The sequence below is a fragment of the Numenius arquata genome, chromosome 10 (genome assembly GCF_964106895.1).
Source record: "Numenius arquata chromosome 10, bNumArq3.hap1.1, whole genome shotgun sequence".
In the NCBI taxonomy this organism is placed as follows: domain Eukaryota; kingdom Metazoa; phylum Chordata; class Aves; order Charadriiformes; family Scolopacidae; genus Numenius; species Numenius arquata.
The window spans coordinates 50835472-50856789 of NC_133585.1; the positions used below are offsets into that span (position 1 = coordinate 50835472).

At 43.6% G+C, this 21318-nt stretch overlaps 1 protein-coding gene across 1 annotated transcript; it reads right to left on the minus strand.

The window, feature by feature from the left end:
• Positions 1–9468: 9468 nt before the first annotated feature.
• Positions 9469–16142, minus strand: TLR3 (toll like receptor 3). Its single transcript, XM_074154598.1, has 4 exons — positions 15700–16142; positions 13858–14049; positions 10356–12181; positions 9469–9697 (listed from the first exon to the last, which is right to left on the minus strand). Exons 1-4 carry the CDS (start codon positions 16138–16140, stop codon positions 9469–9471), a joined length of 2688 nt encoding a protein of 895 aa, XP_074010699.1. The 5' UTR covers positions 16141–16142.
• Between the last annotated feature and the right edge of the window lie 5176 nt (positions 16143–21318).

Consider the following 21318-nt stretch of genomic DNA (forward strand, 5'->3'; position numbering starts at 1 on the left):
TCAAAGTTAATCATTTTAAAGGCCAAAGCTCGAGCTACTGAGAAATAAAAAGACGACAGTGACGTTTTTACATGGGAGATAAAGCTCCCCTTCTCACACCAGATTCACAAACATGTTTTAGATCTATCCTGAAAACGAGGAGCAGTGCAATTAATTCCGAGAAAATACTACCCACTCCTAAACAGCATCACTTAAGCCTTGCCCAGTTTACCTTTAGATCAGCTAAGGGCTGTTATGTCCTCTAGTTATTGCAAAACATTAGGATAGCAATAATAATGTTTCTTTAAAAAAGGAATCTATGTATCTTGGTGTCACCAGCATATTGTAAGTGTAAGCACAAGGCATCTCATTATCCTCCCAAGGAACTTCATGACCTTATACAGCAGAATATATTTTTTCAAACAACAGTAATAAAAGTGGATTTTTTTTTTCTCCGTTTAAAGAAAAAGATTTATTCATTACCACTCCTTCAATTTGATTGGAAGGATACGAAATCCCTATGCAAATAAACAGTAAATAAACAGTTTTACCCTACACAGTATTAGGACCAGTTGTTGGTAGTTGTGGAGCTCAGAATATCCAGAGAAAAGAACAGGGAAAGACAGGAAGAAATCAGTGCCAGATTTTCACTGTTTTACACTCTCAGCGCACTTTGGTGCAACTTGTCAGCACCAAAGAAAAAAAAAATAGTAGGACATAAAATGGATCCTTTCATTTGTTAACCAATTACTCCTGGTTAAATTGCTATTAATGGAAGTACCCTGGCCACCGACAATGTCTTCTAAAACATTTTAAACAGCAATAAAACTTGTCCCAGGGGAACTTCGTTTGGGTAAGCAAAAGTTTCCTATGTGTAACTATCAACGATATCATATCATATTCCGTAATTTACAAATTCAAATCTGAACTTGAGGCAAGGAATACTGAAGTTTTCAATATTTAATTGAGATGCTTCTTCTAAAAGCTTAAGTGGAACCATCTAATTAAAAAATGCTAATGTGGAGGGATAGACTTTCCTTGTCAAAGTGATGTATCTTATTCCTTCTTCTACATCTTTCTGGTTTGGTTTTGGTTTTTTTGAAGACAGACAATACCTTATCAGAATAAGCTTGGCTGCTATGAATAAAATATTTGAAATGCCACCATGCATACAAAAGTATAACAGTTAGGGGACAATTAGGGAATATCAGTTAGAAGTGTTTCAACAGCAAGCTGAAACAAACATTTTGCTGTATGTAACCAGTTTTAATGTAATAGGGTTTATTCATCATCCCAATACAACCAATTAGTTTGTCTTAAGAGTGAATTTCATCCTATAGTTTTTTTTTTTAAATGATAAAAATCGTACGTCCTTCAACAGGAATACCAGCTTGTACAGCATTATACTTGGCTTTATTTTTGGTACTAAAAAAAGAAACAACTAGTGGGAAATTATTGGCAAGCAACACTGATTTGGTTCTGATATTGTTTATATAAAGTATCAAATATCTCCTAAACAGAAATTTGTCGATACATTTCAAATGAGATCCCTAATCCAGAAAGGCTACTATTTTACACAAATGCAGAAAAAGTGTAAGCCTGAAAGAGCTTACAATTTATTCCAAAACAAAACCAAACACAGAGTCACCTTCAGAAGGAAGGCTAAAAGGGCTGGGACTCTTGGAGAAGAGATGATGTGCTCAAGGTTTACAAAATCATAGAAGAGGTAGATGAATTAGAAGATGAATGAATAATTACTAGACATTGCAACACAAGAACTAGAAACACTCCTTGAAATCAGTTTAAACAGTATAAAAAACTTTTTTTTTTTTTTTTCCCCAAAACAGAGCAGGCAGTGACTTTCAAGACACTGATGCTACTACTGAAGCTTAGAGAAGCAAATTCACATTCAAAACCAGATCAGCCACACTTACAGACATCAGGCCAGTAAACTGATTCCAAAAGGACTAAATAGGTGCCTACCTTCTAATATAACTACTCTAATGACCATGGGCGCTGGGGAATAAGGACAATTTCTCTGCCAGGGAAGAGCTAGAGACTGGTTCAGAAAGCCAGAGGACTATCACTTAAATATTTCACTACATGGAAACCAAACTAAAAGTAGAGGCTCTAAAATCCATCTGAAAGTTTAACAGAGTACTAAAGAGATTTCAGTCCTACAGAGTTAGAAACTTAACTTTCAACAATATATTCACTTTTATTGACAGCTGACAAAATACTAACATTATCCTGATTACCAGTAATATCAAAGACTAGCGTAATTTGGTACTGCAGAGGCAGCAATTACAGACATTCATGTAATAGATACAGTAGCCTTTTTTTTTTTTTTTGGTAAGAGTACCAAGTTCTCTACCAATACAGTAAGTACAACTATTACTAACTTTAGGAAGCTCTCCTGCTTTAAATAAGCTATGAAACCCCTTCCTGGTTTACTATACCTTTGCTTTAGCAAAGTATCACCAACTACACCCTACAGCACGCAACTCCACAGCCACCCTTTACCTTCTGCAAGACTTCAACATTTTCAAGGCATCACTTGAAAACTGAAGGCAGAAACATCCAAATTCATTTCATACCTGTTACTGACGCTTTAGAAAAGGCTGGGGGTGGAGAGACCCCACAGGGGAAGGGGGGAACCCCAAAAGGGAGGGAGGGGACCCCAAAGGGAAGAGGGGGAAGATCCCAAAGGAGGGGAGGAAACTCCACAGGATGGAGGGGAAACCCAAAGGAGAGGGAGAGGACCCCAAAGAAGATGGGGGGTGAGACTTGAAAGGAGGGAACTCCACAGAATTGGGGAGGGACCCCCAAAGGAGAGAGAGGGGAACCCAAAGTGGTTTGGGGAAGACTCCAAAGAAGGGTGGGAACTCCAAATAATGGGGGGAGCCCCAATGAAGAGGGAGGGGACCCCAAAAAGGTGGGGGAAGACCCCAAAGAAGGGATGGGAACTTCAAAGAATGGGGGGGGACCCCCAAAGGAGAGGGGAGGAAACCCCTACAGGGACGGGGGAGATCTCAAAGGAGGGGGGGAGGGGGTGGGGAACCCCAAAGCAGAGGGAGGAGACCCTGAAGGGGAGGGAGGGGACCGCACGGGAGAGGGGTAGCAGCCCCCGCGCGCCCGGGGACGCGCACTCACGCCGGGCACCGCGGGCTGCTGGCCGCCTCCTCGCCGCTGCTCGCCGCCGCCGCCGCCTCCTCGCCGATGCCGGGCAGGGCGACCAGCCGGGCCTTGGCCCCCGCCCGCCCCCCGGGCTCCCCGCCCGCCGCTGCCGGGCGCGGGGGACGCGGGCCCGGGGGACCGGGGACGCGGCGGAGCTTGGGCTGGAGGGCGGCGGGGTCCAGCCCCTCCAGCTTCATGGCCGGAGCCCCCGCCCGCCGCCACCGGCCCGGCCGGGGCTACCCGCCGCCTCCCGCCCGGTTGCCAGGCGAAACAAACCCGCCCTGGGCGGGGAAGGGAGGGGGCCGACCGGCCGCCATCGGCCTGCGCGCCCCGGAGAAGCGCAGGGCCTGAGGCGTTTTCCCTTTAATTAAAACCACACCTAATATTAAAGGACAGAAGCCAACTCCATCCGCCAGGGGCGCAGGGCCCCCCCTTCGCACCCCTCCTTTGGGCGCTGCGGCCGTTTCTGTTTAACAGAAAGGGTTTAACAGAAACGGGGAGCAAGACCGATGCAAACTCTTTGCACCATAGAATCATGGAATGGTTTGGGTTGGAAGGGACCTTCAAAGGCCATCTAGTCCCCCCTGCCATAAGCAGGGACATCTTCAACTAGATGAGGTTGCTCAAAGCCCCATCCAGCCTGGCCTTGGACACCTCCAGGGATGGGGCAGCCACAGCTTCTCTGGGCAACCTGGGCCAGGGTCTCACCCTCACAGTCAAGAATGTCTTCTGAGATCTAATCTAAATCTGCCTTCAGTTTAAAACCATTCCGCCTCGTCCTATGGCTCCCCTCCCTGATCAAGAGTCCCTCCCCATCTCTCCTGGAGCCCCTTCAGGCACTGGAAGTGGCTCTAAGGTCTCCCCTGAGCCTTCTCTTCTCCAGGATGAACAACCCCAACTCTCTCAGCCTGTCCTCACAGCAGAGGGGCTCTAACCCTCTGATCATCTCCACGGCCTCCTCTGGACCCGTTCCAACAGGTCCATGTCCTCCTTATGTTCATGCCAGCAGCAGTTTGGGGACACAGTAATGACTGGTATTATGGACACAGCAAACATTGTGTCAACTCAGAATATGGCAAATGACATGACCCTTGGCAGCATCCAAAAAGAACAGCACAGGCTGAAGGACAGTAGAGTTCCTTTAGACGTAGGAGCCCAGGATCATACACCAAGCAACAAGTCGCACCATCAACTTAAAGCTGGCAGCTGCTAGAAGATGACAACCAAGGGTACAAAGTGAGGAATTTTATCCCAGCCTTGTCTTCTTACCACATCAAGAAGCGTGATGAGTTGGCAGAGGGGAGCACACGTGACACCCAAGTAGAGGACTGAGAATTGAAATTGGGATATTCTTGTCCTTTTTTCTCACAAACTGAAACAAATGTGTGCTGACCAAACCTGATGGAATAGGCCCACATAAACCTAACAGCAGCAGGATCTGCATTTATTCCCCAGGATGCCACAATGCCTTGACTGAGCCACAGTGAAAGTAGCATCATTGAGCACGTTGGTGTGTAGTACATTCATCGCAGCAGCAGCCCCAACACAACCCTGCATGAAGACCTGGAACAGAACCTATGATGAACATCACTGTCTGTCGCTTCTTCATTGCTCCCCGTCATTTAAGAACCACAGGAACACTCAGGTTCCACCCCAAAGCTACAGACTTGAGCATAACAAGAAGTTTGAAACTATTTTTCATTTACTTGCTATCCAACTCTTCAGTAAATCACCATAATATAGTCTGATGCCGCCCACTGCAAAGAAACTACCCAGCTCAGATTTGGAATGTTAATCCTGAAGGCACTTACAACTTTTGCCACGGTAAGCCCATTTATTTACTCTCAATAATATTTTCAAACAAATGTACAGGAGCAGAGCAGAAGTAGGTAACTTCCAGACAAACAGGGAAAATTTACATGAAAATTTTATGTCAAGTATAACTGATGATTAGTGCTGGCCCTGCGCTTACTGCCTTTGTGGTTATTTTCTCTTAACATTAGTCTAATTCTCATTGTGAGCCTTTATAATGTCTTTTTCTGTTGTAAACTATTTTAATCTGAATCTGTTTAGACTGCATAATCATTGCCAGACGAACCTGATCTCCTTCTATGACAAAATGACCTGATTATTGGATGAAGGAAAGGCTGTGCATATCATCTACCTGGACTTTCAAAAAGCATTTGACACTGTTCCCCATAGAATTCTAGTGGAAAAACTAGCTGCACATGGCCTGGGCGAGCATATGATCTGCTGGATCAAGCACTGGCTGTCTGGATGGTCCCAAAGAGTGGTGCTCAATGGAGTTAAATCCAGCTGGCGGCCAGTCACAAGTAGTGTTCCCCAGGGCTCAGTGTTGGGGCCATTTCTGTTTAACATCTTCATTGATGATCTTGATAATGACATAGAGCGTATCATCTGTAAGTTCACAGATGACACCAAGTTAAGCGGGAGTGTTGATCTGCATGTGGACAGGGAGGCTCTACAGAGAGACCTAGATAGGTTGGATTAATGGGCCAACATTAATGGTATGAACTTCAACAAGATCAAGAGCCAGGTCCTGCACTTGGGCCACAACAACCCCATGCATCGGTACAGGCTTGGGGAAGTGTGGCTGGAAAGCTGCCTGGCGGAAAAGGACTTGGGGGTTCTAATTGACAAGCAGCTGAATATGAGCCAGCAGTGTGCCCAGGTGGCCAAGAAAGCCAATGGCATCCTGGCTTGTATTAGAAATAGCGTGACCAGCAGAAGTAGGGAGGTGATTGTGCCCCTGTACTCAGCACTGGTGAGGCCACACCTGGAGTATTGTGTCCAGTTTTGGGCACCTCAATACAAGAGAGATATCGAGGTGCTGGAGCGGGTACAGAGAAGGGCAACGAAGCTGGTGAAGGGCCTGGAGCATAAATCGTACGAAGAACGATTGAGGGAGCTGGGACTGTTTAGTTTGAGGAAGAGGAGACTGAGGGGTGACCTCATCACTCTCTATAACTACTTGAAAAGACATTGTAGAGAGGCTGGTGCTGGTCTCTTCTCACAAGCAAATAGTGATAGAATAAGAGGGAATGGCTTCAAGTTGCAACAGGGTAGGTTTAGACTAGACATTAGGAAGAAATTCTTCACAGTAAGAGTGGTCAGACACTGGAACGGGCTGCCCAGGGAGGTGGTTGAGTCACCATCCTTGGATGAGTTTAAGAGTCGCTTAGATGTGGTGTTGGGAGATATGGTGTAGGGAAAAACTTTGTAGAGTAGGGTAGATGGTTGGACTCGATGATCCCAAGGGTCTTTTCCAACCTGAATGATTCTATGATTCTATGATCACATTTTTAGCATTTAAAATGATTTTCACTCATCAGCAAGTACTTTTAGTTTGCATTCTTGGCTATATTACAAAACTAAGCATCCATAACACGCTTTCTCAAGGTTCCGAGACCGATTTGGGGGGCATTTGTAGTAACAAGAAAAATCTTGATAGAGTTTAGCGACACTGTCATTTGTCAGGGCTTAAGGGCCAGAAAAGAGCATTCGATCATCTAGTCTGACCTCGTGTATTACATTTCACCTCGGCATTTCTCCATGCATTCTCTGCGTCTTTATGTCATTTTTAATATCCGTGTGAACCGCTAACATTTCCTAAACAATTTATATTGCTGTGGAATGAGAAATTCTGCTATTATGTGTCATTACAGATTTAGGAAAGGTAGGAACCCTTTTTCATGTTAGTCTTTAAATAAGAGAAAGAACAATTGATGTGGTGCATACCTGGCACCCCATCTTTACCGACACTCCTCCTCAACTTTCATGGCCTAAGCATGAAGAGAGAATTTGTCACTTGGCCTGAAAAGGTCAGAAAGATGAGATGAAAGCACCACAATGGGGATAATCCTATTACTGTAATTAGGGAATCATCATCTATCGCTTCAGCTGTAAACAAAAGCCTTTTTTGTTTTCACTCTGGACTTCCTGAGCAAGTGAAGACAGTCCCCTTCACTCTTCGGTGCGTGCAAAACCTATTTCATTAATTATTTTTCTCATGTACGGCTTTTGTCATCATGGGACATACAAACCTATTAAAAAACAATGTTTTTACATCTTTACATATAACCAATCACGAGAAAAACTGCTTAAAACGTTAAGTATTGAATCATGTGAAACTTGTTTTCTAAAGCAGTAAAACAACATTCTTGGAGTAATTGTGGTATTGAAATTGATGAGGGAAATGCTAGCGGAAAAAAAGCAATTTAAAAATATTCCTAAAGGATCACACACCTACTAAAAACTGACAAAGTTTTATAAGGTTCTTGGAGCAGCAATTAAATATTAACAAAAAACATACAAATCTCTGCCTAGTGTCTAATTTACAATCAATTGTGCTCAAACACTCCATAAAATTGCAACCAGCCTCAAACATTATGAACATCCTTTCAGAGCACACTTTGCTGGTTCTCAGCTCTCCCCAGGTCAAGCTGCTGGCCCACAGGTTGGAACCCTAATGGTCTGGCAATGGCCAACTAGCCCATGTTTCTGTAAACTATGTTAGGGAAAAAACAAACTAGATTAATAGGTAAGAAATTAACCTACAGAATTCACGGATCACGGAATCACGGAATTGTCAGAGTTGGAAGGGACCTCTAGAGATCTACTCCAACTCCCCTGCCAAAGCAGGGTTGCCCAGAGCACATTAACGCAGGACTGCATCCAGGCGGGTCTTGAAAATCTCCAAAGAAGAGGACTCCACAACCTCCCTGGGCAGCCTGTTCCAGGGCTCTGGCACCCTCACCAGAAAGAAGTTCTTCCTCATATTTGAGCGGAACCTCCTATGTTCCAGCTTGTGCCCATTACCCCTCGTCCTGTCACTGGAAACCACTGAAGAGTCCAGCTCCATCATCCTTCAACCTCTTTTTTTTTTTTTTTTTTTTTTTCTGCTATCAAAGGGAAAACTATATACAGTCATACAGAAGGAAACAAACAATTTGAAATTAATCTACTTCTGAAGTTTTTTTCTCCCACTCTACCTGTACCTGTACTCACAGTAATATTTCTGATATGGTTTAAATATATTCAGTTTGGGTGGTTACTTTTTCTTGTTGTTGTTTCACCAGTAACGAAGTTTTCAGTAATGAAATTACAGTAGCACCATCTCCCCCACAAAGCTGTCTTCTGCTTACGCTACAGAAATTATCTATGCCCTTACTCATTAAACAGGTGCATCAGCTGTGCCTTGGCCATGTTTCACATTGATTTCAAGTTCTATTTAAAGGCCCGCATATAGTTTTATGCACATTCAAAGAATTAAGGTGATATCTCTCAGTATAAATGTCATAGAATCATAGAATGGTTTGGGTTGGAAGGGACCTTAAAGACCATCAAGTTCCAACCCCCCTGCCCTGGGCAGGGACACCTCCCACTAGACCAGATTGCTCAAAGCCCCATCCAGCCTGGCCTTGATGCATCAATAAATACGCAATAAAATTACCCCATAATTCAAGTCTGTACTTTCAAAATGCCCTTCTGCCAGCTCTATGAATTTCAGGAGGGAAGACTGAAAAAAAATATTTTTTTTTTACTCACTCAACTGATTCAATCAGTTGACTGAAAATCTGACACTTTTTTCAGATTTTCTTTCAGACTCACAGTCTGAAAATCTGGTTTTGATAGTCACCAGCACTAGCCCCACCCAGAAGGCATAAGCAACCCCTCACTGCATGTTCTGAACAGGCTGCCCACAGTTCCTTTCTGTGGCTTTGTCTTAAAACAAAGGTTTTAAGTCTCACTTGGAAATTCTGCTATGTTTCTTGGTTTTGACTACAGAAATAATTGTCCGTGCTATTTACTGTGCTTCACATGGAAAGCTTTCCAATTTTAGTTTCACTGAATCTCCCCTTGTGTTATGAAAGCAAGCAGTAGTATCCACTCTACCTCCTATACAGAATAATTTGCTATTTTATCATTATTGCATTCTCTTGTGCATATCCCCTTGAAGTTGAGAGTCTATGTCTTTTCTGCACTACATCAGATAGACATTTTTTCTAGGACGTCAGTCATTCTCACTGCTTTTCAGAATTTCTACCACATTTTTGATACACAGACTGAAATGACTATCAATCAAGATCCATTTTAATGTGTCACTTCAGTGCAGGTAAATTAAAATATCAGCAAAAACATGAATATAGATAAGTCTAAATTATAGTGACTCTTACATATCTTTCCAGCATGAGATACTTTTTTCAAGTCCTCCTGAGGGCTTGTTAGTTTTCCAATGATAGAAAACAGGCAATAAAATGACCCCTTAATTCAAATGTGTACTTTAAAACTTCATTGCGCTGTGCTATTAGATTTAAGTGCCATCACTAATTGCTGATGAAATGCACTGACTCGTTCTTCCTGGGCTGGCCAGTTCAAGATACAGCGAGATCTGAACATTCCTCTTCTCATTTGAAGTGCATGATACAACTTGTAATCCTGGATATCGTGAAGAAAGATCAATATGATGGAGTCCCGACTTTGCTCAATAGCTTGCTGACGAGCATAATACACCTTAAACCTGAAACAAAAATGAGACAAAAATACATGGCTTTTTTCACATGAAGGGAATAAATGACAAACAGTTCATTTAATAGCTCACAAAATAGCACACTGCAAACGTCAGGGATCTTAATGTCTATTCTATGATATAGAATTGTCATTACTTATGTTAAATTAGTTACCTTCTAACTGAAGAAAAAAATCATCCTCTAAAAATATAACCTAAGTCTACTGTATTGCTATAGCCTTGTTTAGCAAAGTTTAGCAAAGTTCCTTTCTTTTCAAGATCACTACACAAGAAAGGTGAAGAGACTCATTTAAAGACAAATAAAAATCATCTTTGGATGCTAGTGATCTCACCCATTATTGCTCTTTTTCAAACATGTAATTTTAAGGAAAGCAGTCTGCACAAGTGACAGCTCGAATTTTGAAAGAAAATATATTGACTGCGAGGTTCAAATTTCCACTAGTGTACATGTGGGGCAATTAACTTTATTAACTTAGGAATTATTCTGAAGTTATGATATAGTAAATATACTCAAGCAGAATTTGTATTTATTAAATAGCGATTTTTTATTAAATAGTATTTTTTATTAAATTACACAGAAAAAAAAAACTTGTTAAAAAAATCTGCTAAGAAATTTTCCCTTACGTTTAAAATTTTATATCCTACTCACTTTTTGCACCAGGGATCCTGCAAGAGGTGTTCAGTCACAACAAAAATAATCTTCCTGCTCCTTTTTATACTGTTAGCTGTGGCTTCGAATTCAGATATGCCCGCTTCAAAGTCCCGTTCTTCGAAACAAAATGTAATTTTAAAGTGCTTATTTTCTTCCAGAGACTTTAAATTCTTAAACACCCAATCCCTGTCCTGTCTTGCATGAATAACATAGGCATCATAATTAAACTCTTCCTGTTGTCTGTCAAGTTCTTTAAAACCAAGTATTCGATTTACTAAAATATTCCAGTAGAAAGCTATTCTCCACCCTTCAAAATGGATGGTAAGAACAGTAAAAATTACTAGCATGACAGCAGTGCTAGTGATCATGAAGAGAAGTTTAAATGGAGCACTGTCTTTGCAGGTCGAGCTATCAAAATGCAGTACCAGACTACCGTGATATTTAGGTGGGGTGTTGCAAATGTACCGGGACCTCAATTCGGGTATATATGCTTGGGTGACGTTGAGCCAATCAGCAAACCAAGCGATGCTTTCACAGGTGCAATCGAAAGGATTGGAATCCATCCTTAGTACTCTCACGCTCTTGAAAGCGGAGCCAAACACCTTTTCTTCCACTGAGGTTATCAGATTTTTCTGTAGGTCCAATGAGTTCAGAGAGACTTGGTCATCAAAAAGGGTGGCTGGGAGCAAATTCAAATTATTCGATCCTAAATCCAGGTTTTTTAATTGAGACAGACCCTTGAAAGCCTGAACTGGAATCTCATCAAGGCCATTTGATTTTAAATTAAGAATATGCAAGTTGGGAAGATTTTTTAAAAAAAGAACAGGGCCACCTGGATTTGCCTGTTTCCAAAGTCGTGCTAAATTATTGTGCTGCAAATCCAGAATGTCAAGTTTGTGAAGTCCATCAAACAAGTCTTCTTTTATGTTTGCTATGTTGTTATTGCTGATGTCCAGGACAGTCAGATTTTGTAGAGGATGAAAAGGCGAAGGAGAAACTGCCAGATTACTGCAACCTACCTTCCTCAGCATCAGTTTCCTAAGGCTTGGGACAAAAATGAAGGATTCACTTTGCAAAGTCAAGTTTTTATTATAGGAAAGATAAATATCTTGTACATTATTGAGACCTTTAAACTCATGACCTGTGAGCTCTTGACTGATTTCATTGAGACCAAGATCGAGAATTTTCAGGTGTCCCAAGGAGGAAAACGCCCCACTTCCTATTGTAGAGATTCTTGTTTTTGTGAGGTTGAGAACTTGCAAACTGGAATTAGCAAGCGATGAAAATGTTTTATTAGTTATTCTTTGTAAGTTTATGTTGCAGTTACAGAGACTCAGGTATTTCAGGTTGTTCAGACCTGTGAATGTATTGGCAGTAATTCCTGGAAAACTGTTATTATCCATCATAAGGTATTCCAGGTTGTATAGCCAATGAAAGGAAAAATCTTCAATTTTCCCCTTAACTGAATTTACCAGAGTCAGATGTTTGAGGCTGGATAATCCATAAAATAAACGTGAAGATAAGTGAACGTTAGTATTTTTCAGGTTTAAGTATTGTAAATTTGAAAGCCACTGAAATGAGTCATCTTCTGTCAAAGACAGGGAATTCTGGGAAAGGTTTAAAATGGTAAGATTTGTTCCTTGCAGTCCCTGGAAAGTTGACTTGCCAATGTACAAAAGCTTCACATGGCTCAGGGAGAGGTTCTGAATCGCTGTGTTTGATAATTCTGTACAAAGCTTCTTTGTGCCATTTTCACCAAGTTCGACATTGTTCAGTGTGAGGCCAAACAGATTTCCAATTGCCTGTAAACATCCCGTCTGAAACTGAAAGGAAAGGAAGAAGGATTTTGATCTAAGCAAGAAGATTACGTTAAGAAAGTTGACCCATAAAGCCAAAATTTGCAAAGGTGTTCAAACAAGATTTTCCAGCAGAATGTAACCTCTACACTCAGATTTTTCCACAGCCAAATTCAGACAAACACTTCTTGGAGTTTATACTTCTTGTGATAATAATTCTAAAATTTGTAACACGATCATAATTCTGAGTGGTACTCTTTTAGAAGACGATAGAAAGTTGCTTAGTTAGATGCAAGTTAATTACAATTTTGTATCCGACTAGTAAAACTCTTGCACTAGCACAATCTTAGAAATTAAGATAATCTCTTCAGCTTTCTTTCATTGGTATCTGCTAGGGATAGCAATATACCAGTGCAAAAACCAGATATACTGTAAAAGAGTTATTTAGGACTTCAGAGAGCCAAGAAGAAACCCAGTTTCTCTGTGTGAGCAGAAGCTACAGTCATTAAATGTGATACTACACACTTGCCTCCACAACATAAATCACAAGCCTCCATCGTAGTGCTGGCCCCTCATCTTGATGCAGATATTAGATGAATCATTAAATACTCCATTTATCAGAACGATTCAAATGCATGAGGCTGCTTTTCAGACAGCAGCACTGTAAAATCAGAGCAGGTTAAACTGGCGTAAGGTATCACTGCCCAATAAAGGAGCACTCCCATCTACTTATCCACATGCCAGTATGGCCATACATGCCGTGACATGAACCAAGCAGGGAACCAGCCTGACAAAAAGCTAACCAAGGCCAAAAATCACCTGTAGACTTTCCCCATTGACCTAGAGCATGGCCTCAGTAAAGCTTGTACCGGAAAGAGGGAGGGATGAAGTGGCCAAAGGAAAGAGGACGGTGGCGTTGCCTCTTAGCGGTGCTACAAGCTTACGCCACTTTAAAATATTCTGGTAATTTCAATGTGCATGTTCTCTACAGGTCAATCAACTCGGAAGAAAAACCCCAAGCAAATGCAGTATTCATATGCTGATGACCTTTATTCAATATTCATACCAGATGACCTTTAAGGTCCCTTCCAACCTAAACCATTCTATGATCCTATGCTAGGGGTCAAGCAATTTCGATCTTCAGCACTTGCTTTATCACTCTTCAAAGAATCGCATTGTAACACTGAGATGTAGGTCAGGGAGAACAGTGAGGTAGGTGGCAGAGAAAACACCCATTTCATTTTTTTAAAAGAGGGAGTATACTTTTCTGCAATGATTATTTCTCTGGGGTACCCCACAGGCACAAATGAACGTTCTCTTTGACTAACTAGGAAGTTATACCTAGATTGTATAACTAGCCTTCCATAATATTGCACTTATTCCCCACTTAGAATGTACGTCAGCTGTTCACCTTCAGCACGTACAATAAAAATCCTGCATAGAAAATCCCTGGTAAGGGTTCACAGGGCTACTTAATCCAGCCCTTGCTTGAGACCTCTGATCTACACAGAACCAGCTCTTGCTGGTTTCAGTGGGTGAATAATAATTATGTGTTATCACTACTGGAGGTCAGTAGAATGATCCATGGAGGTCAAAGACGGAACCAAAAATGCAATGTAAATGCCATACAATCATAAAGGATAAACCAGGACAGTTCCATTTTATACTTACACCTGTTGAATTTCTGTTGAAATGCTTCCTACCTCTTTCAGTGGATTTGATGACAAATCAAGACTATTCAATGAGGTGTTGCTGAGAAAACTGAAGTCTTCCTTTTTTAACTCGGTGATTTGATTGCTATTCAACATGAGCTCACGAAGGTTCTTCAACTGTTGCTGCAATCCCAAATTTGCTGACTTCAAAAAATTATGAGATAGGTCCAAAATATTCAAGTTCTGGGGAGAAGATGCAAACAGAAAAGTACACAATCCTTTTTATTTTCTATAACACTAAGCCATTTTGAAATATTACATTAGAGTCTAATCGATTAGAAACTATTTGCAATACTATACTTAAAATAAATTTGTAATAGAGAAATGGCAGCTCTCAAGGAGGAAGAAGCCTTCTGAATGTTCCCCAACTGTAAATTCCATTGCGTTCATGGTCTTAACCTGCTAAAATATCTACTGCAAACCAAAGAGTCACTTTATCTAAAATTCCTTAACTCGCTGAAAGCCCTCCTGCTCCAGGTAAAGTGACAAAAGCAAAAGCCTACAGCTGGTTGCAAGTACAACTACTGTAGTATTAAACTCTGCATTCCACCCTCTTCGCTGTGGTCCACCCCCATGAGTGGAAGTGAGGAAGGGAAGAGGAGGGCAGTAGCAGCTCACAAAGACCAGCGCTGTACACCTTGTAGTACTCCAGCTCATGCCCAGGTGGTCAGACTCCTCCTGTATCTGCAGGGCAGGAGATGCTACCCTAAAGGTGACTCCACAGAGTGCCTTGAGGTGCCCCAAGCCTGGCCTTCATCAGGAACAGAGCAGCAGGAGTTCAGTTCTGCTCTCAGCTCCGGAGCTGGCTGTACCCACTTGTACTTAGCTGAGAGTCAGCAGTCCTATGATACAAACCACTACATTTTGTGCAACTGGACCAGAATACTGAGTTTAGCAGAAAAGTTCAGACTTGTTCAAAACAACACAGACGCTCATTAGAACATTGTAAAACAATTAGTAGAATCATAGAATGGTTTAGGTTGGAAGGGACCTTAAAGATCACCCAGTTCCAACACCCCCTGCCGTGGGCTTCTTCCCACCAGACCAGGTTGCTCAAAGCCCCATCCAGCCTGGCCTTGAACACCTCCAGGGATGGGGCATCTCTGGGCAACATGTTCCATTGCCTCACCACCCTCATAGTGAAAAATTTATTCCTGATATCTAATGTAAATCTGCCATCTTCCAGTTTGAAGCCATTACCCCTCATCCTGGCACTACATGCCCTTGTAAGAAGTCCCTCTCCAGCTTTCTTGTAGGCACCCTTCAGCTACTGGAAGGCTGCTATAAGGTCTCCCCAGAGCCTTCTCTTCTCCAGGCTGAACAACCCCAACTCTCTCCTGGGACATGCTACATTCAGCCTAAGTGCTGGCCGTCATGGTGTGAGTCACCTTGACCTTGAGAATTAGGCTACCTACCACCTTCATGGTCACCCTGGCCTTGAGAATTTGGGCTAGCTACCATTTTTAGACCCCAGGCAACTCAGATTTCACATCATCCACTTCACCCTATACGTCACCTGCAGCTTCTATTCTCTCAGCAGAAATCTGGAGCACAAGTACTGTTACGTCCCAGTTCGATTTCGCAGAGGTGCCTTGATGGGATGCAGCAGGGAAAAGGGGATGGAGAACATTGGCTCATAAGGATGGCTGAGACTCCGACATGCTCTGACACAGGAAGGCACTAGGCCTTTTCTTTAGAAAAACAATAAAGGAAGATTATATGCTGGGTATTTTCAGACACAAACAGGCAGCCGTTCTGTACACACACTGGAAAATACAGTGAATTCCCCATTTATACTTTATTTACATGAAAAGGTGCATTTGTAAATCTTACCTCCAGGGTTTTGAAAGGATCGTTTTTTATATATATTCTGTTGTACCCCAGCTTGAGCTCAGTCAGGTTGGTGCAGGAAGCAAAGACTCTGTCGGGAAGCTTATACAGTTCATTGTGTTCCAAGTTCAGAATCCGCAACAGGGGCATGTTTTGGCACAGTTCTGGTTGCAGCTTAGAGATGGTGTTGTAGCCTGCGTTCAAGTAAACCAGCTGGCTGTACCTGGTCAGGTTTGCAGGACTTAGCTGTTTTAGCTGATTATGAGAAATGTCCAAACCAGTTATATTGGTTGGGAGATCAGACGGGATTTGAGTCAGCTTGAGGTGACTGCAGTCAGCCACCTCATTTCGGATCCGACACGGCTTTCCAAGCGATGCCCACAGCAAGCAGACAGACACCAGTCTGACAGACAAGCTGCCCCACCAAAGAACAGCACTTCCCATGGCTTTATCTGCGAAGGCAAAATGAACACAGGACAAATTACAATCATTTCGACACAACTTACATCTTAAACTGAAGGCTAAGCAAGCCAGGCTCAAAAAACATGTAGTTTCATGCTGAGCAAACACTCAGTATTTCTCACCCATAAAGCAGCATTCATTTCTGCAGAAAAGGTCTGTCTAATAATCTCTCTAAATTAAGATTTTTCTTTAAAAACAAGAGTATTGCCTTACGTAAAAATAATTACCTTCAAAAAGCTACCACCACTTTATCTATTATCAATGCAAATTTCCAACCATTCTCCCTTTTCTGATTAATTTTGCATTGCTTTAACATGCACAAAATACAATAAAAATGACAAAATATACACAGGCCTCTCAATGTTAATCACTATGCTCTGAGCTTAACTACATTTTAAATATTTATAGTTATATGCAGTCGGAATGACTACTATACCGCTTCTTTACTTTACAGTTCTTGCCAGTTTTTGTTTTACAAGCCAGCCACACAAAATTCTAACCATCCTTCCATCTCATAGTGAAAGGAATGCCAGGCTATAGAATGGTGTATGAGAAAGTAAGAGCAGACAAAATAGATTAGTACCAACCTAATCAGAGAAAACAACGGAGAAGAGCCAAGGTGTAGAGAAAACACTGTCCATAGATTCAATACATTTATCCAAAAACTTCTGGGAAAACTTACATATTTAAGAATTTACATACCTCACCCCATATCTTTTGAGCAGTGTCGTGGTTTAACCCCAGCCGGCAGCTGGGACCACGCAGCCACTTGCTCACTGCCCCCCCAGTAGGATGGGGGAGAGAATTAGGAAAGTAAAAGTGAGAAAAAAATGGTGGGTTGAGACAAAGACAGTTTAATAAGTAAAGCAAAAGCCGCTCATGCAAGCAAAGCAAAACAAAGGATTCATTCCCATGCCTCCCATGGGCAGGCAGGTGTTCAGCATCTCCAGGTAAGCAGGGTCCATCACAGGTAACAGTGACTTGGGAAGACGAACGCCATCACTCCCAACATCCTCCCCTTCCTCCTTCTTCCCCCAGCTTTATACACTGAGCATGACGTCCCCTGGTATGGAATGTCCCTGTGGTCAGTTGGGGTCAGCTGTCCTGGCTGTGTCCCCTCTCAACTCCTTGTGCCCCCCCAGCCTGCTCACTGGTGGGACGGTGTGAGGAGCAGGAAAGGCCTTGAGAGCTCAGCAACATCCAAACCCACCGGTGCCCTATCACACTATTCCCATCCCAAATCCAAAACACAGCACCCCACCAGCTACCAGTAAGAAAGTCAACTCCATCCCATCTGAAACTGTGACAGCATTTCCATTAGGATATCAGCCTCTGTCCACTGGTGCTCTGACCTTCAATGGCTCTGTCCGTTTAGGCATTACATTTCTGATGAATCTCAGACTTCTTCATATTTTATTCAGTTTCAATTTAGTATCTACAAGATCTAAATTCACCTGGTGATCTTGTAATACGGCTTTACTGGATAAGGAAGAAAATTAATTCCACACAAATTCTTACTAGAATAGAACTTTAAGAGCTCAGAAGGGTTTGACTACCCTGATGAGTCATAGAGCTTGTCTAATAAAATAGTACTTCTGCTAATCTAGAGAAGAGTCTAGTATATCTTCCATATGATTTCCTACTGAATTCATCTTTAGCAGAGGGAGAACAAATACTTTGGGAATGCTTGCCAGAATATTTTTCCGTGCTTTAGCAGAGAACAGTAAGGTTCCTCTGCTTCAATTTATTCTTTTCTTTTTTTTTTTTTTTTTTAAATATAAAGCTTATACTTTTACCCTTGAAGCTCTGAGTGTCTCCATAATCTCCATATGCATATATCTGTATGACCTTCTGCCAACAGATTTGGAACCCATCTGCCAACCTCGATTTACCAATGAGTTGAGTCTCAGCGCAATGGGCTCCCAGTAGGGAAGACTATCGGTGATCCAACACAGAACAGTGTATAGAAAGGAATCTAACCTTACTAGAACCTAAAAGGAATCTAGAAGAGCTTCTCAAAAGACTAACTCGCAGGGATATGAGCTTTCTTAGTTCTGCAGCTCACATTTTCCCTTGCTTGCAGCCTCTGTTTAATTAACATGACCTACTTTTGAACACATTAGATTATTGCTCAATAGCAAACACTGAAACAAGAAATTAAACCAGCACATTCACACAGAAAAAGAAAAAAACTTTCGGAACCGATCTTTTTTAAAGAGAAGAGTTTTGACTACTGGAACAAAACACTCTGAGGAATTGACACTGCAACCTGCAGCCAAACAGGAGTTTAGCAGGTCGGACCCCAGCAGAGTTTGGCTGCGTAGGTGACCTGCCTTTTCAGAGGGCACACGTTAGGACTGCTCCAGTGACAAAAAGCCACGTTCTAGAGGCCAGAAAGGAACCCATCGAGAGCCTCTGTGGGAGCAACCTGCCCGTCAACCTGCCCGAGCAACCTGATCCACAGGTTGGATCAACGGGCCAAGGCCAATGAGATGAGGTTTAATAAGGCCAAGTGCCGGGTCCTGCATTTTGGTCACAACAACCCCAGGCAACGCCACAGGCTTGGGGAAGAGTGGCTGGAAAGCTGCCCAGCAGAAAAGGACCTGGGGGTGTTGGTGGACAGCCGGCTTAACATGAGCCAGCCGTGTGCCCAGGTGGCCAAGAAGGCAAACGGCATCCTGGCTTGTATCAGGAATAGCGTGGCCAGCAGGAGTAGGGCAGTGATGGTGCCTCTGTACTCAGCGCTGGTGAGGCCTCACCTCGAGGGCTGTGTCCAGTTCTGGGCCCCTCACTACAGGAAGGACATTGAGCTGCTGGAGCGTGTCCAGAGGAGAGCCACCAAGCTGGTGAGGGGTCTGGAGAACAAGTCATATGAGGAGAGGCTGAGGGAACTGGGCATGTTTAGTTTGGAGAAGAGGAGGCTGAGGGGGGACCTCATTGCCCTCTACAACTACCTGAAAGGAGGTTGTAGAGGGGTGGGTGTTGGACTCTTCTCCCAAGGGAATAATGGCAGGACCAGAGGAAATGGTCTGAAGTTGTGGCAGGGGAGGTTTAGATTAGATATTAGGAAGAATTACTTTACTGAGAGGGTGGTCAGGCCCTGGAACAGCCTGCCCAGGGAGGTGGTGGAGTCGCCATCCCTGGAGGTATTTAAGAAACGTGTAGACGTGGCACTTCAGGGCATGCTCTAGTGCCCGAGATTGTTGGTTTGTGTCTGTTTGTGGGTGGGGTGGTGTGTGGTTGTGGGTGTTTGTTTTGGTTTGGTTTTGGTGTTCTGGGATTTTTTGGATGTGTGGTTTTTTTGTTGGTTGGACTCGATGATCTCAAAGGTCCCGTCCAACCAAAAATATTCTGTGATTCTGTCTAGGGAGACACATCCAACAGGAGTGGGGATAGAAGCAAGGGAAAGAGGGACCTAAATCCTCGCAAAGGTGTACACAAAGGACTGCAAAAGACAATTTAAAATAAACCTTAATGAAGAAACCAGGTCCCTGCTGGGCACTGCATATGGGCCTGACCCATCTCACACAGCCTGGCTCTCGCTTGCCACTAGCAAACAGGGAAGGGGAGGGGACAGCAAATAACTGAGCCTGGTGGTCCTGCGGACAGCCTGATCCACTCCACCTGCTGCTGGACACAGCACCCGTATCCCTGCAGCTGAGGAAAATTAAGGACCACTTGTCCCGCCTCATTCCTCTGCGCCCCAACTGCTGGAAGAGCTAAGGAAAACAAAGAAGGAGCTTGTCTATAACAACTTTAAAAAAACTGGAGAATTTAGCAGGGGAGCCTCCAGCATGTCCCAGGAACGGACACTCCCACTTCACCTATATTGCCTTTTCTTTTTTTTTTAAACACAAAATACCTCCTGCCAGCTGGGGACACCCCATCCGGGCACAAGCACCAAAGCACACTCACTAAGCAAACAGGAGCGGCACCGACGTTGCCAGCTTGAAAGTTAAGAGAAATCCGAGATCAAGGAAGGTCACCTAAACTCCAGAGAAGCGCTTTGGCTTTGTACCTCTGATATGCGCATTTATTACTAAGAAGTGAAGAATTGGCATCCACTTACCGCCGCGGGCTTTATCGCCTTCACTTTGGGGACGTCCAGGGAGTCCACGCGTTTCTCAGCGCACCAAAACCATCAGGAAGCGCGCTGCCCGGAGCAGGAAGAAGTGAAAGCGGAAGCGGGGATGGGCTCGCTGCGCTGCGGGGAGCCGGGGCTGCGGCCGGCAGGTGGTGGCAGCCCCCCAGAGCCTCGGGGCCAGCATCCCCCCCGGAACCGCGGGGCCAGCACACCCCCCCGAGCCGCCCAGCATCCCACCGGGCGGCGGAGCCACCATCCCCCGAGCCGCAGGGTGAGCATCTCCCCCGAGCCGCCCAGCATCCACCCGAGCGACGGTGCCCAGCATCCCCCCCGAGTCGCGCCCGAGCATCCCCACCGAGATGCGGGGCCAGCAGCCCCCCCCCCCGAGCAGCGGGGCAGACGCCGCTCTCCCTTCCGCACCGAATTTCCCTGGCCTGAAATAATGCTTCAGAGACGCCACGGGTGCAGATCGCCCCTAAACCCAGAGTCGGGGGTCAGCATCGCAAAATCCTACTCGTAACTCAATAACAATTTTCTTTCTAGCCAATTCCAGCGTCTCTGAAAATCCTCCAGGACATATCCCAAAAGCAGATATGCTGCGTGACAGATTACTGACACAGGACTGTTACTCCTTTAATGTAGAAACAAAGCACAATAGGTTCCTACACGGCCACATAAAGTATCCCTTTTTAAAAGGGAATTTTTTTATGTGAGAAAGTAACATATTACATTTTAAAGAGATAATAAAATACTTTCGTATTAAAAACAAGAAATTGTTTTCAAAAGTCCAAGTAAAAGTTTTAGGGGCAGCTTTTCAATGTGTGTCCTCTTCATACTGTTTGTGAATTCACATGGCCCTGCTTTCCCAGGGACCTGACCATCACTTTCCTGGATATATCAAAAAAGGTCCCACTGCTTCGGCTGTATTGGCATCAGTTAATCCTCTGCAGGACTCATCCGGCCATACTTCGGACACAACCACAGCACTGAGTTCAGCTTAAATTTTTAGGTAGTAGCCGTGTCCCTCTTGAGTAGAGAGTGGGTAGCTGCAAACTCGCCCAGAATTCTTCATTCAA

Bases quoted from the DNA above. Each gene is read 5' to 3' on its own strand.
- TLR3 (XM_074154598.1), bottom strand. From the start codon at position 16,140: ATGGGAAGTGCTGTTCTTTGGTGGGGCAGCTTGTCTGTCAGACTGGTG. The intron at 14,050-15,699 runs GTAAGATTTACA...TCTTCTCCCCAG, and splicing joins ATCCTTTCAAAACCCTGGAG to AACTTGAATATTTTGGACCT. The intron at 12,182-13,857 runs GTAGGAAGCATT...CTTTCCTTTCAG, and splicing joins CATCAAATCCACTGAAAGAG to TTTCAGACGGGATGTTTACA.